This window comes from Cetorhinus maximus, chromosome 9 (genome assembly GCF_964194155.1).
Source record: "Cetorhinus maximus chromosome 9, sCetMax3.hap1.1, whole genome shotgun sequence".
NCBI lineage: Eukaryota > Metazoa > Chordata > Chondrichthyes > Lamniformes > Cetorhinidae > Cetorhinus > Cetorhinus maximus.
Genome location: NC_135887.1, coordinates 125,188,376 through 125,202,110, shown reverse-complemented (window position 1 = coordinate 125,202,110; position 13,735 = coordinate 125,188,376). Strand labels below are relative to the sequence as shown.

The 13,735-nt window shown below is 41.6% G+C and overlaps 1 protein-coding gene across 5 annotated transcripts in view; it reads left to right on the top strand.

The window, feature by feature from the left end:
• Positions 1-2,276: 2,276 nt before the first annotated feature.
• Positions 2,277-13,735, top strand: part of nadsyn1 (NAD synthetase 1) — a 68,678-nt gene continuing 57,219 nt past the window's right edge. For 4 of the 5 annotated variants that reach the window (XR_013577603.1, XM_078549500.1, XM_078549502.1 and 1 more), the window contains exons 1-2: positions 2,277-2,407; positions 8,133-8,193. Coding sequence is in view for 3 of the 5 variants with exons in the window: in XM_078549500.1 (XP_078405626.1) it covers positions 2,320-2,407; positions 8,133-8,193 (149 nt within the window). In the remaining 2 variants the exon portion in view is untranslated. Of the gene's footprint in view, positions 2,408-8,132; positions 8,203-13,735 lie in introns of those variants that run through there. The other variant, XM_078549501.1, reaches the window with a different exon arrangement.

Genomic DNA, 13,735 nt, shown 5'->3' with positions numbered 1-13,735 from the left:
CTGTGTGCAGTTTTGGTCTCCACATTTAAGGAAGGATATACTTACATTGGCGGTGGTACAGCAAAGGTTCATTAGTCCAGGACCCTAGATTGCTAGCCCAGTAACATTACTATTGTGCTACCATCCCCATAACAGGTACAGGAATAGGCCATTCAGCCCTTTTAGCCATTCTATTACATCATGCTTGATCTGTACCTCAACTCAATTTTCCTACATTACCTGAAGACAAATATCATGGTCCAGGATGTTATCAAACTATCTTCTATCAGCAATGACAATGTGTTGCTGGAGATAGTTATCAAATATTTGGGCTCTACAATCATCAGCAATCTGTCACTTGATGCTGAAATCACACACACATTGCAAAAGCTGCAGCTGTTATGTCCAAACTGAGTAAGAGAGTGTGGAACAACAACAACCTGACAGAGAACACCAAACTGCGAGTATACCAAGCCTGTGTCCTCAGCACACTCCTTTACAGTAATAAGATCTGGACAACATATGTTAGGCAGGAGAAAAGGCTGAACATTTTCCACCTTCACTGTCTCAGATGTATCCTCGCATCTCTTGGCAGGACAAGGTCACCATCTCAGAGGTCCTGGGGTGTGCAAATTCCAACAGCATATACTCACTGCTAAGTCAACGACATCTGCATTGGCTCAACCACGTTCATCGGATGGATGATAAAAGCAAAATACCGCGGATGCTGGAAATCTGAAATAAAAACAGAAAATCTTGGAAAAACTCAGCAGGTTTGGCAGCACCTGTGGACGGAGATACAGAATCAATGTTTCGAGTCTGTATGACTTTTCTTCAGAGTGCTGAATAAGAGTCATTTTAGACTGGAAACGTTAACTCTGTTTCTCTCTCCACATGTGCTGCCAGACCTGCTGAGTTTTTCCAGCATTTTCTGTTTTTATTTCATCGGATGGTTGACAATGTATAGCCAAAGACCCTTTTACACTGAACTGACTACTTGAGTCATGACTTGATTGGTTGGCATCCATACCTTCGCTACAAGGACACCTGAAAATGAGATATGAAGATGGTGACATTGACACGGACAACTTTTCTTTAATTCATTCATGGGACATGGGCATCACTGGCTAGGCCCATCCCTCATTGCCCTTGTTCAGAGGGCATTTAAGAGTCAACCACATTGCTGTGGGTCTGGAGTCACGTGTAAGACCAGGTAAGGACAGCAGATTTCCTTCCTTAGTGAGCCAGATGGGTTTTTATGACACTTGGCAATGGCTTCATGGTCTTCATTAGACATTTAATTCCAGATTTTTATTGAATTCAAATTTCACCATCTGCCATGTCTCTGGAATAGTAGTCAGTGACAATACCACTATGTCACTGTCCACACTGGAAGAAGGTTGCCATTCATTGTCCCCACTGTAAATCAGACAAAGAGAATATATTGAAAGGAAATTCTGAAAAAGAGCAGTCTGCAACAGTTTCCATTAGTTAACCTAAATCACTCTTTCGCTCTATACTAGGATTAGAGTTTCTAACTCTGGTTGTATGTAATTCTGGAGATTTCAACACAGAGCCTCTTCCCTCCGTCTGACCCACCCCGATGCTCCCCCCATTGGTTAGCTAGCATGTCCATTCTCACAGCCAATGTCTTCCCAGGCCAATTGGGAAGCCAACAAGCTCATCATTATCTGATTGGAGCCCTGACTATCAATCAAGCTGTCAGTTCCTTCCCAACTCCAACAATGTTATAACAAGTGATCAATAGTGTTCAAAAACCTATTTATTTTCAATGCCCCGATAATTTTTCTCCTGGATTGTTCCCGGAAAATCTTCAATCCCTGGAGACTCCCTGACAAGTTTGGACGGTTGGCACCCCTTGCTTTCAGGATCCAGTTGCAGTGCAATGTCCATGCAGCAAATGAATCCAACCAGGGATTCGAGGGGGTGAGATTAAGACAGGAGAAGGAGGCAGCAGCAGCTGCAGAGTTTGTGTTTCTGCGCCTATGTACTTCAAGGGAAATATCACACAATTTGCACCCAGATGGTATAAAACCCGTGGTTTTATAAAAAACAGAGTGAAAGCAGCACAAGATTGTAAACAGTGATGAACCCACGCTTGCAATTGGAAATAACAGAGCTGAAGGCGGTTCTCGACTCCCCCTCTGCACCAGAGAGATAATATTGACCCGGAAGGAAAGTAGAGAGAGAGAGAGATGACTTTAAATGGAATTGCAGTAACTTCGAGAGCTTGTGATGTCCGCTGTTTTCAGGTTTTAATTAATCTTATATAATCATACCTTCTAACAACATCGACAAAAGTTCAGCCTTTTTTGCACAATGCTGGGTCGTAAAGTGACACTGGCGACTTGCGCATTGAATCAATGGGCACTAGATTTTGAAGGAAACCTTCAGAGAATTTTAAAAAGTAAGTTTTTTTTTAAAAAGTCTCGATGCATAGTAAGTTAAACGATATGCACCTTGCACTAGTATACGTTAATTAGTATATAGTAAATCAGAATCATTTTCGTCACTGTACTTGGAAATTATTTTACTTTTTTAGGTTTTAGTTTTGTCTTTTCCGCCCCAGGATTGTATTTTCCCAAATTTTAGCAGCCGTCCCATCTCGCAGGATGCGTAAATTTTTGTCTAGGGGTTCCATTATATAGGACATGTTGGTTATTGATAGGACTAGAAAGGAGGTTCTGCTGAAAGAATTTGAACAGTTAGAAGCTGAATTAAAAAGCAAAACCTCCAACCTTGGAATTGCTACCTGAGCCACAGGCAAAGTTAAATGCGTGGCTCAGAGATTGGTGTGGGAGGAATGGGTTTCAGTTCATGGGGCACCTGGCACCAATACTGGGGTAGGAGGGAGCTGTTCTGGTGGGACGGGCTTCACTTGGACTGTGCTGGGACCGGTGTCCTGGCGAATCGAATAACTAGGGCTTTAAACTAAATGGGGTGGGGGTGGGGCTGGGGAGGGAGATAGGATTCTGGAAAGGGGATATGTAGGCTTACAAAGCAAAAGGATATGGCAACTTTGCAGGACAGCTATTTAGGTAATGATACCCAGAGTGTGACAGGAAGGGACAGAGTGTACAAACATAAATAAACAGCAGCAAATAGGGTCAAAGGGGAAAAATGGTTAAAAAATTGTAAAAAATTAATGGCCCTTTAACGCGTGTAATATCCGGAACAAAATGAATGAATTATCGGCACAAATAGAGGTTAATGGGAATGATCTTATGGCCATAAGGGAAATGTGGTTACAAGGAGATCAAAGCTGGGAACTAAATATTCAGGGTATGTGACTTTTTGAAAGTACAGGCAGGAAGGAAAGGATGGTGGGGTAGCTTTGTTAGTATGAGATGGAATAAGTATGATAGCAACAAAGTATCTTGGATCAGAAGATGTAGAATCCATATAGGTGGAGGTAAGAAATAACAAGGGGAAGAAGACACTGGTGGGAGCAGTCTATAGGCCCCCTGATAGCTATACTGTCGGACAGAGAATAAATCAGGAGATAATGAGTGCATGTAAAAAAAGCAATACATTAATCATGAGTGACTTTAATCTTCATGTAGATTGGGAAAATCAAATTGGCAGAGCCAGACACAAGCAAGAATTCATAGAGTGTATTTGGGACAGTTTCTTGGAACAATATGTTGTGAATCCAACCAGGGATCAAGCTATTTTGGATCTGGTAATATGTAATGAGGCAGGTTTAATAAATGATCTCAGAGTAAAGCATCCCGTAGGAAACAGTGACCATAATATGGTAGAATTTAGCATTCAGTTTGAGAGTGAGAAACTTGGGTCAGAAACAACTGTGCTAAACTTAAATAAGGGTAATTACAATGAATGAGGGCAGAGTTGGCTGGAGTGGACTGGGAAAGCAGTTTAGCAGAAAAGACGGTTGATGAACAATGGCAGACGTTTAAGAAAATAGTTCATGACTCACCACAAAGATATATCCCAGTGAGGCAGAAGGATTCAAGGAAGGGGATAAATCAACAATGGTTAACCAAGGAAGTTAAGGACAGTATCAAATTTGAAAGAAAAAACATACAATGTGGCAAAGATGGTGGTAAGCCAGCAGATTGGGAAAGTTTTAAAAACCATTAAAGATCACCAAAAAAAAAATAAAGAGGGAGAAAATAAACTTTGAGGGTAAACTAGCAAGTAATATAAAAATTGACAGTAAGAGCTTCTTTAAATATATAAAAAGGAAGAGAGAGGCCAAAGTGAACATAGGCCCCTTAGAGAATGAGGCTGGGGAAATAATAATGGGGAACCAGGAAATGGCAGAGGAGCTGAATAAATACTTTGCTTCAGTCTTCACAGTAGAAGATACTAATAGCAGTCCAAAAATACTAAATAATCAAGGGGCAAAAGGGGTGGAGGAAATGAATGCAATAACTATCACTAGAGAAAATGTACTAGGGAAACTAATGGGGCTAAAGGTCAATAAAACACCTGGACCTGATGGGTTGCATCCTGGGGTATTAAAGGAAGTAGCTACAGAGATAGTGGATGCACTGGTAGTAATCTTCCAAGAATCCTTAGATTCTGTAAAAAGTCCCAGAGGACTGGAGAACGGCCAATGTAACGCCCTTACTCAAAAAGGAAGGGAGACAAAAAACAGGTAAGTATAGGCCAGTTAGCTTAACATCTTTCATTGGGAAAATGTTAGCGTCTATTACAAAGGATTTAAGGCACAGCATTTAGAAAAAGATAATCTAATCAAGCAGAGTCAGTATGGCTTCATGAAGGGGAAATCATGTCTAACAAATTTATTCAAATTCTTTGAGGAGGTAACAAGCTGGATAGATAAAGGGGAACCAGTAGATGTAATATATTTGGATTTCCAAAAGGTGTTCGATAAGGTACCTCATATAAGGCTACTTAATAAGATAAGAGCCCATGGTGTTGGGGGTAGCATATTAACATGAATAGGGAATTGGCTGACTAATAGAAGACAGAGAGTTGGTAATAAGGCAGGCATTTTTGGGATGGCAACTTGTAACTAGTGGAGTGCCACAGGGATCAGTGCTAGGGCCTCAATTATTTACAAAATATATATTAATGACTTAGATGAGGGAAGTGAATGTACTGTCGCCAAGTTTGTGGATGATACAAAAATAGGTGGTAAGGCAAGGGATGAGGATGACACAAGGAGTCTACAGAGGTATATAGACAGGTTAAGTGAGTGGGCAAAAACTTGGCAGATGGAATATAACGTGGTAAAATGTGAAGTTATGCACTTTGGCAGGAAGAATAGAGGAGTTGAATATTATTTAAATGAAGAAAGGCTGCAGAAAGCTGCAGCACAGAGGGATTTGGGAGTCCTTGTGCATGAATCACAAAAAGCTAACATACAAGTTCAACAGGTAATAGGGAAAGCAAATGGAATGTTGGCCTTTATTTCAAAGGAAATGGGGTATAAAATAGGGAAGTCTTGCTAAAACTATACAAGGCACTAGTTAGACCACACCCTGAACACTGTACAATGTTGGTCCCCTTACCTAAGGAAAGATATACTGGCATTGGAGGCAGTCCAAAGAAGGTTCACTAGGTTGATCCTGGGGATGGAGGGATTTTCTTATGAGGAGATTATGATGCTGAGTAGGTTTGGGCCTGAAGTCATTGGGTTTAGAAGAATGAGAGGCAGCCTTATTGAAACATATAAGATTCTTAGAGGGCTTGACAGGGTAGATGCTGAGAGGTTGTTTCCGCTTGTGGGAGAGTCTAGGAGCAGAGGACATAATCTCAGACTAAGGGGGCACCCATTTAAAACAGGTGAGGAGGAATTTATTTTCTCACCTTTATGGCACTGTCACACCTTATCACTATCATTAACAATCACTATATATTTTTGTCCATGACATCTTTGTCAATCTCTTTAGCCCCCTGCTCAATCCCCCTTAAACTGTATAAATTTCATCATATTTGTACTCTATAGCTCTGAAGAAGGGTATTACAGACTTGGAACGTTAACTCTGTTTCTCTCTCCACAAATGCTGTCAGACCTGCTGAGCTTTTCCAGCATTTTCTGTTTTTATTTCAGATTTCCAGCATCCGCAGTATTTTGCTTTTATCTTGGTGGTTTTCCTGTTCGTGTCTTGTTTTCACGTTCTTCCAACTAACAATAGTTTCGATGTTGGAGTGGAAAAGAAAGCTACTATTGGCTCACTCTCGCCTCTGAGTTCAGAGGGCTTGGGGTCAAATCTCATTCCAGGGCCTGAGCAGAAACATCTGTGCTGACACTCCAGAGGAGTACTGAGGAACTGCTGCTCTGTTGGGGGTGATGCTCAAGAATAAGACGATGAAGCGAGGCCTTGTCTGCCCTTGTGGACATACAAGATACCAAATGGCACTGTTTCAGAGAAGAGTTGGGGAGATGTTCCAGATGTGCTGGCCAATATCAATCAACATTAGAAAAACAGATTATGTGGTCATTATCACCTTACTGTTTTGTGGGAGTTTGCTATTTGCAAATTAGCTGCTGCGTTTCCTGCATTATAACAGTGATCACACTTCAAAAGTATGTCATTGGCTTTCAAGCACTTTAGGGCATCCTAAGGTTATGTAAGACACTATATAAATGCAAGTTTTTTTTTATCTATTAAAACTGCCCTTCAGTCACCTTTAGTGGTGAGATATTGACATTGTGTTAGAGATGCTTAGACTAAAGGGTTAAATATTTGAATAGTCAAACATTGGTTACGCTTGTACCAGGGTGAACTGGGCCTATTGTCATGGGAAATAAACGGTACATTCATGTGCCTTGATCGTTGGACTGAAAACTGAATAAAGAGGCCTATTTGCAAAATCATGCACTTGGCTAATGATTTATACATCTGAAGAAAAGAGGCAGGAATAACATAATGCAAGTGCAGTTTTTGTGGGAACTAATTAAAGTCTGGCAAGACAGTGATAGCTTTCCAGGCAGTTCTGTTTAGTTGAGTGACATCTTTGAAAATTACCATGTTTTGGTCACCTAGATTGGTCAGGCCACTTGAAAGTGGGATTGTTCTTGAAGGTTAAAAAAGACATTGCTCACCTAGAATGGGAGAAAGGAAGACATACATTAATATAGCACTGTTCACAACCTCAGCCACTTCAAAGCCAATTAATTAATTTGAAAGTGCAGTCACCGTTGTAACATATTGAAAAGCAGCCATTTGTATATGGCAGGGCCCCACAAATAGCAATGAGATATAATAAGAACGACCAGATGATTTGTTACAGTGATGTTGGTTGAAGAATAAATATTGACCAAGACACTGGGGATAATTCCCTGCTCTTCTTGGGAATAATGCCACGAGATCTCTTAAGTCCACCTGAGTGCTGTACTACGCTTATGCTTTTGAAATCTTGCTTGCTAAGCAATATTTCTTTTAGGTAGGGCAATGTAGGAAAGTAGGAAGTAAGGTAATTTAGGCAACATATATGAAACTCTGAACACAAAATGTAATTTCTGATCTAACTTTCTGACACCTTGGGTTACAAGAATGTACATTTGGCCCAACTGGTCTATGGCAGTGTTTATGCTCCACACAAGTCTCCTGCCACCCTTCAGGGGGGAACGCTTAAGAAATGACTTTGCCCATCAGATCATTGCCAGGAAGGAATTTGTTAATTTTTACAGGGAGGGGTAATGGCCTGGGTTTCCAAAAATGGGAGGAAATATAAAAAGTCAAACAGAAAGTCAAATAGCTTACAGAATTGTGAGATATTTTAAATAAAATCTATTTATCTGTATGATTTTAATTTTCCCATTCTCTCTCTGGATCCTGTTTATCCCTTTGAGCTGATCAAGACTTCAGGATTGTGAAGGTCAACTCAAGGTCCATTGCATTGCAGCAAAGACAGAGCTCATCATTGTTTTGGCACATAGTCAAATCATTTGATTACAATGTTTCCTCAAAAATCCATCTATATCTAATGATCTATCTCTCTATCATTCTCTCTATCTCATTCTCTTGTCTTCTCTCTCTCTCTCTTTTTATCTTTCTCTGTCTCTCTTTCATACCCTGGTTTATAACCCATTTATTTTTGTGCTTGTCAAAATCCAAGAGTTTAAATAACCTATAAACAGGTTCTTAATATACTCTTACTTTTAAAAATATTTTGTTTTTCAAAATATACAGGTATTGAAATAGCAAAATCAAAAGGGGCAAGATACAGACTTGGACCTGAACTGGAAATCTGGTAAGTAAAGTAAGGAAAATACTTTTTTTTATTAAAAAAAGGCTCTGTATAGCTCCTTTCATGACGTTAGGTGATCCCAAAGTGCTTTACAACCAATGAAGTACTTTGAAGTAAAAATAGAAAGTGCTGGGAAAACTCAGCAGGTCTGGCAGCTTTTGTGGAAAGAGAAACAAAGAGTTAATGGTTCGAGTGCAATATGACTCTTCTTTGGAACCCAAAAGAAGTACTTTTGAAGTGTGGTCACTGGTGTGATGTAGAAAATGCTGTAGCTAATCTGCACACAGCAAATTCTCACAAACAGCAATGTGACAATGGCCCTGGAATTATGCATGAGAGGGGGCTATTTTGGTGAACAAAGATTAATAGGAATAAAATTTTATTGGTGAATTTGTTTTTCTAAAAGTTCATTATGGAAATTCAGAATGAATTATATTTGAAGGGTACTTGTTTGCGTGACATGTGAATCACTCTGCCTGCTTGAACAGTAAACCACTTCAGCTGGTGACCCTTTAATTGGTCTTGTCTCCCACAGCAGACACTAAGCTTAAAATGTTTGGGAGATTCCTGGGTGGCTCAGTATTTAAAGACTACGTGGAGTTGAGTTTGGCCAGAAAGGTTCCATGTTCAGTCGCCAGTCTGTGGAGCTACAGGAACTGTGACAGGGTAGCAGAGAAGAAAAGGAAGCCAACATTCCAACCTCTGGCTACTACCCATAAACCCCTGACCATAATTGCTAGAAAGGCCAAGATTTGTTGCCCATTCCCGGTTGTCATCAAGAATTGCTGCAGTCCATGTGGTAAAGTTGCTCCCGCAGTGCTGCTAAGAGAGAGCTCCGGGATGTTGACCCAGTGACAGTGAAGGAACGGTGATGTTATGTGTCCGAATTGGGATGGCGTGTGACTTGGAGGGAAGCTCGGAGGTGCTGGTGTTCCCTTGCACTTAGACATCAGATGAAGAGCAGCAGGTGAAGCTTTCACCACTAGTGAGGAGGGGAGAAGCTGAGGATCTGGAAGCAGCTTTGAGGGTTTTTCAGCTCAAATTATCCTTCAGCTTTTTGCGCTCGAGACTGGTGATGCGTGGGGCCTGCTTTCAGAAAGGACCTGTCATATTCCTTTGATATGGAAGAAGGCAGCCAGCGTATCATCTGCTGCGTACCACACTTCAGAAAGGATGTCAAGGCCTTGGAGAGAGTACAGAGGGGGTTTACCAGATATTGCCTTACAAGTGTGTATTCCCAGCACCTGTGGAGTGACAACAATTCCAGACTCAGTCTGGAAAGGAGGGGAAAAGAAAGATTGTGTGGTTAGAAGAGAAATGAGGTAATATTTAAGAGAACCTATTGGACCTGCAAATCTCAAAATCTCCACCACATGTCAAGCTGAGACGCTGTTGAAAACGTATTCAGGTCTAAAAGGTTGATTTATGGCTGGAGAAATGACTGTTACTTGTCCTATTTGTTTAGTGGCTGTGCATATATACAGCAGAGGTTTTATCATGGTATAATCTGTCTGTTAATGGGAGAGCAGTGTGATCAGAGAATGTTGCTGATATGATTTCTCCATTTGAGTCGAGATCTAGACCAAAAGACCATAAGACATAGGAGCAGAAATTAGGCCATTCGGCCCATCGAGTCTGCTCCACCATTCAATCATGGCTGATAAGTTTCTCAACCTCATTCTCCCGCCTTCTCCCGTAACCTTTGATCCCCATACCAATCAAGAACCTATCTATCTTCATCTTAAATACACTCAATGACCTGGCCTCCACAGCCTTCTGTGGCAACGAATTCCATAGATTCACCACTCTCTGGCTAAAGAAGTTTCTCCTCATCTCTGTTCTAAAAGGTCTTCCCTTTACTCTGAGGCTGTGCCCTCGAGTCCTAGTCTCTCCTACTAATGGAAACATCTTCCCCACGTCCACTCTATTCAGGCCTTTCAATATTCTGTAAGTTTCAATCAGATCCCCCCTCATCCTTCTAAACTCCATTGTGTATAGACCCAGAGTCCTTAAACATTCCTCATATGTTAAGCCTTTCATTCCTGGGATCATTCTCGTGAACCTCCTCTGGACCCTCTCCAGGGCCAGCACATCCTTCCTGAGATACGGGGCCCAAAATTGCTCACAATATTCTAAATGTGGTCTGACCAGAGCCTTATAAAGCCTCAGCAGCACATCCCTGCTTTTTTATTCTAGTCCTCTCGAAATAAATGCCAACATTGCATTTGCCTTCCTAACTACCAACTCAACCTGCAAGTTAACCTTAAGAGAATCCTACACTAGGACTCCCAAGTCCCTTTGCACTCCAGATTTCTGAATTCTCTCCCCATTTAGAAAATAGTCTATGCCTCTATTCTTCCTACGAAAGTGCATGACCTCACACTTCCCCACGTTGTATTGCACCTGCCACTTCTTTGCCCATTCTCCTAACCTGTCCAAATCCTTCTGCAGCCTCCCCGCCTCCTCAATACTACCTGTCCCTCCACCTATCTTTGTATCATCTGCAAACTTAGCCAGGATGCCCCCAGTTCCTTCATCTAGATCATTAATGTATAAAGTGAAAAGTTGTGGTCCCAACACTGATCCCTGCAGAACTCCATTAGTCACTGGCCGCCATCCTGAGAAGAACCCCCTTATCCCCACTCTCTGCCTCCTGCCAGACAGCCAATCTTCTATCCATGCTAGTACCTTGCCTCTAACACCATGGGCTCTTATCTTTCTGAGCAGCCTCCTGTGTGGCACCTTGTCAAAGGCCTTCTGGAAATCCAAGTAGATAACATCCATTGGCTCTCCTTTGTCCAACCTGCTCGTTACCTCCTCAAAGAATTCTAACAGATTTGTCAGGTATGACCTCCCCTTGATGAAACCATGCTGACTTTGCCTGAGTTTACCATGAACTTCAAATCTCATCCTTAATAATGGACTCTAAAATCTTACCAACGACCGAGGTCAGGCTAATCGGCCTGTAATTTCCCGTCTTTTGCCTCACTCCCTTCTTAAAAAGGGGGGTTACATTAGCGCTTTTCCAGTCCTCTGGGACCCTCCCTGACTCCAGTGATTCCTGAAAGATTGCCACTAACGCCTCCATCTCTTCAGCTATCTCCTTCAGAACTCTGGGGTGTAATCCATCTGGTCCAGGTGATTTATCCACCTTCAGACCTTTCAGTTTTCCTATCACCTTCTCCTTGGTAATGGCCACCATACTCACCTCTGCCCCCCGACTCTCTTGAACTTTGGGGATGTCACTCGTGTCTTCCACTGTGAAGACTGACGCAAAGTACCTATTCAGTTCCTCCGCCATTTCTTTGTTCCCCACTACTACTTCTCCAGCGTCATTTTCCAGCGGCCCAATGTCCACTTTTGCCTCTCTCTTACCCTTTATATATCTAAAAAAACTCTTGCAATCTTCTTTTATATTACTGGCTAGTTTACCCTCATATTTAATCTTCTCCCTCCTTATTTCTTTTTTAGTTGTCCTCTGTTGGTCTTTGTAGGCTTCCCAATCCCCTGGTTTCCCACTGCTCTTTGCCGCATTGTATGCTTTCTCTTTAGCTTTTATGCTGTCCCTGACTTCCCATGGTTGCCTCGTCCTCCCTTTAGTATGCTTCTTCTTCCTAGGGATGAATTTTTGCTGTGTCTCCCAAATTACTCCCAGAAACTCCTGCCATTGCCGTTCCACTGTCTTTCCTGCTAGGCTCATCTCCCAGTCAATTCTGGCCATCTCCTCCCTCATTCCTCTGTAGTTACCTTTATTCAACTGTAATACCGTTACATCTGATTCCAGCTTTTTCCTCTCAAATTGCAGGGTAAGATCTATAAGCATGCTGAGCTTTATCACACCTCATTGCAGTATGGGTTAATATTGATATTTCACATGTTTGGGGGAGTTTTATGGCAACTTGACTACTTAATGCTTAATCTGAAGTTATGTGCTTATTATATGCGATTGTGGTATTTTCTTGGATTTTTATTGGTGCTATGGAATCATATCCTACTCATTATAAGAAATCTAGATATTGGTGGTTTTTATTTCATTGTTTGGTTACAGACACTTTAAGGTAGATAGGTGTGGCACACTTTCCTTGTTTTCAGTACGGTGATGGTCATTGTTTTTGGATATTTTCATTCTTTCAGCTGCTGCTGAACTTGGTCAGTCGAACAATCATAGAATCTTTGCACAGAAGGAGGCCATATGGCCCGTTTTGCCTGTGCTGGCTCTTTGAGGGGGCTGATGAAAGGTCATTGACCTGAAATGTTACCCCTGTTTCTCTGTGCACAGATGCTGCCTGACCTGCTGATTTTTTTCACCCCCAGCATTTTCTGTTTTTATCTTTGAAAGAGGTGTAAAAATTTGTTCCATAACTCACCCATAACCCTGTAACTTAGTCCTAAGTCCTAAGAACATAAGATCTAGCAGTCGACTAAAAGGCCCGTTGAGCCTCCTCCACCATTCATCGTTGATCTTCAGCTTCAACTCCAATTTTCCCGCCCACTCCCCATATTCCTTGGTTCTCTGAGAGACCAAAAATCTACCTCAGCCTTAAATGTATTCAATGATGCAGCATCCACAATCCTCTGGAGTGGAGAATTCCAAAGATTCACAACTCTTTAGGTGAAGACATTTCTCCTCATGTCAGTCCTAAATGATTGGCTCCTTATCCTGAAACTGTGCCCTTGTGTTCTAGGTTCCCCAGCCAGGAGAAACAATCTCCCAAGCCCCCCTCAGAAACTCTTTCTTTTTCTAATTGTCCAGTGGAAATTCATATTGAATCTGCTTCCACCACCCTTTCAGGTAGTATATTTCAGACTTCCTCTTTGTTTAAAAAAAAGATTCTCCTCATTTCTCTACTAGTTATTCCCCTGCCAATTGTTTTGAATCTATGATCTCTGGTTATCAACTCATTGCCAGGGTAAACCTATTTGCTCTATCAAAACCCCTCATAACTTTGAATACCTTTGTTAGGTCTCCCTTAAACCTTCTCTGCTCTGAAGAGAATCATCTCAGTTCCTCCAATCTCTCTACAAGGCTGAACTACATCATCCTTGGCATCATCCTAGCAAACCGCCTTTGCCTCCTTTCTGAGATCTTGACATCCATCCTAAAGTATGGTGCACAAAATTGTACACAATACTCCAGCTGAGGCTGAACCAGTGAACTGCAAACATTTAGCATCCTTGTCTTTGTGATCAAGGATCATTCACAAAGTCAACTAACCCATACACTTGTTTAACCATCCTGTCACCTTTTAAAGGGCTGTGAATATGCATCCCTAGGGGTCCGTCCGCTCTTGCACCCCTCTCCAAATAGTGCTATTTAGAAAATAGATAATACTTAGATTGCTTCTCTATGTTGTTCCTCCCAAAGTGGAGCACTTCACATGCGTCCACATTCAATTGCACATGTATCTGCCCATTTCAGCAGGCTAAATTCTCCAGAAATCTGCTAATATCGTCCTCACTATTTACCACGTTGCAAAGTTTTGTATCATCTGCAAACTTTGAAATTGTACTCAACACAAAAACAGAAACAGAAATACCTGGAAAA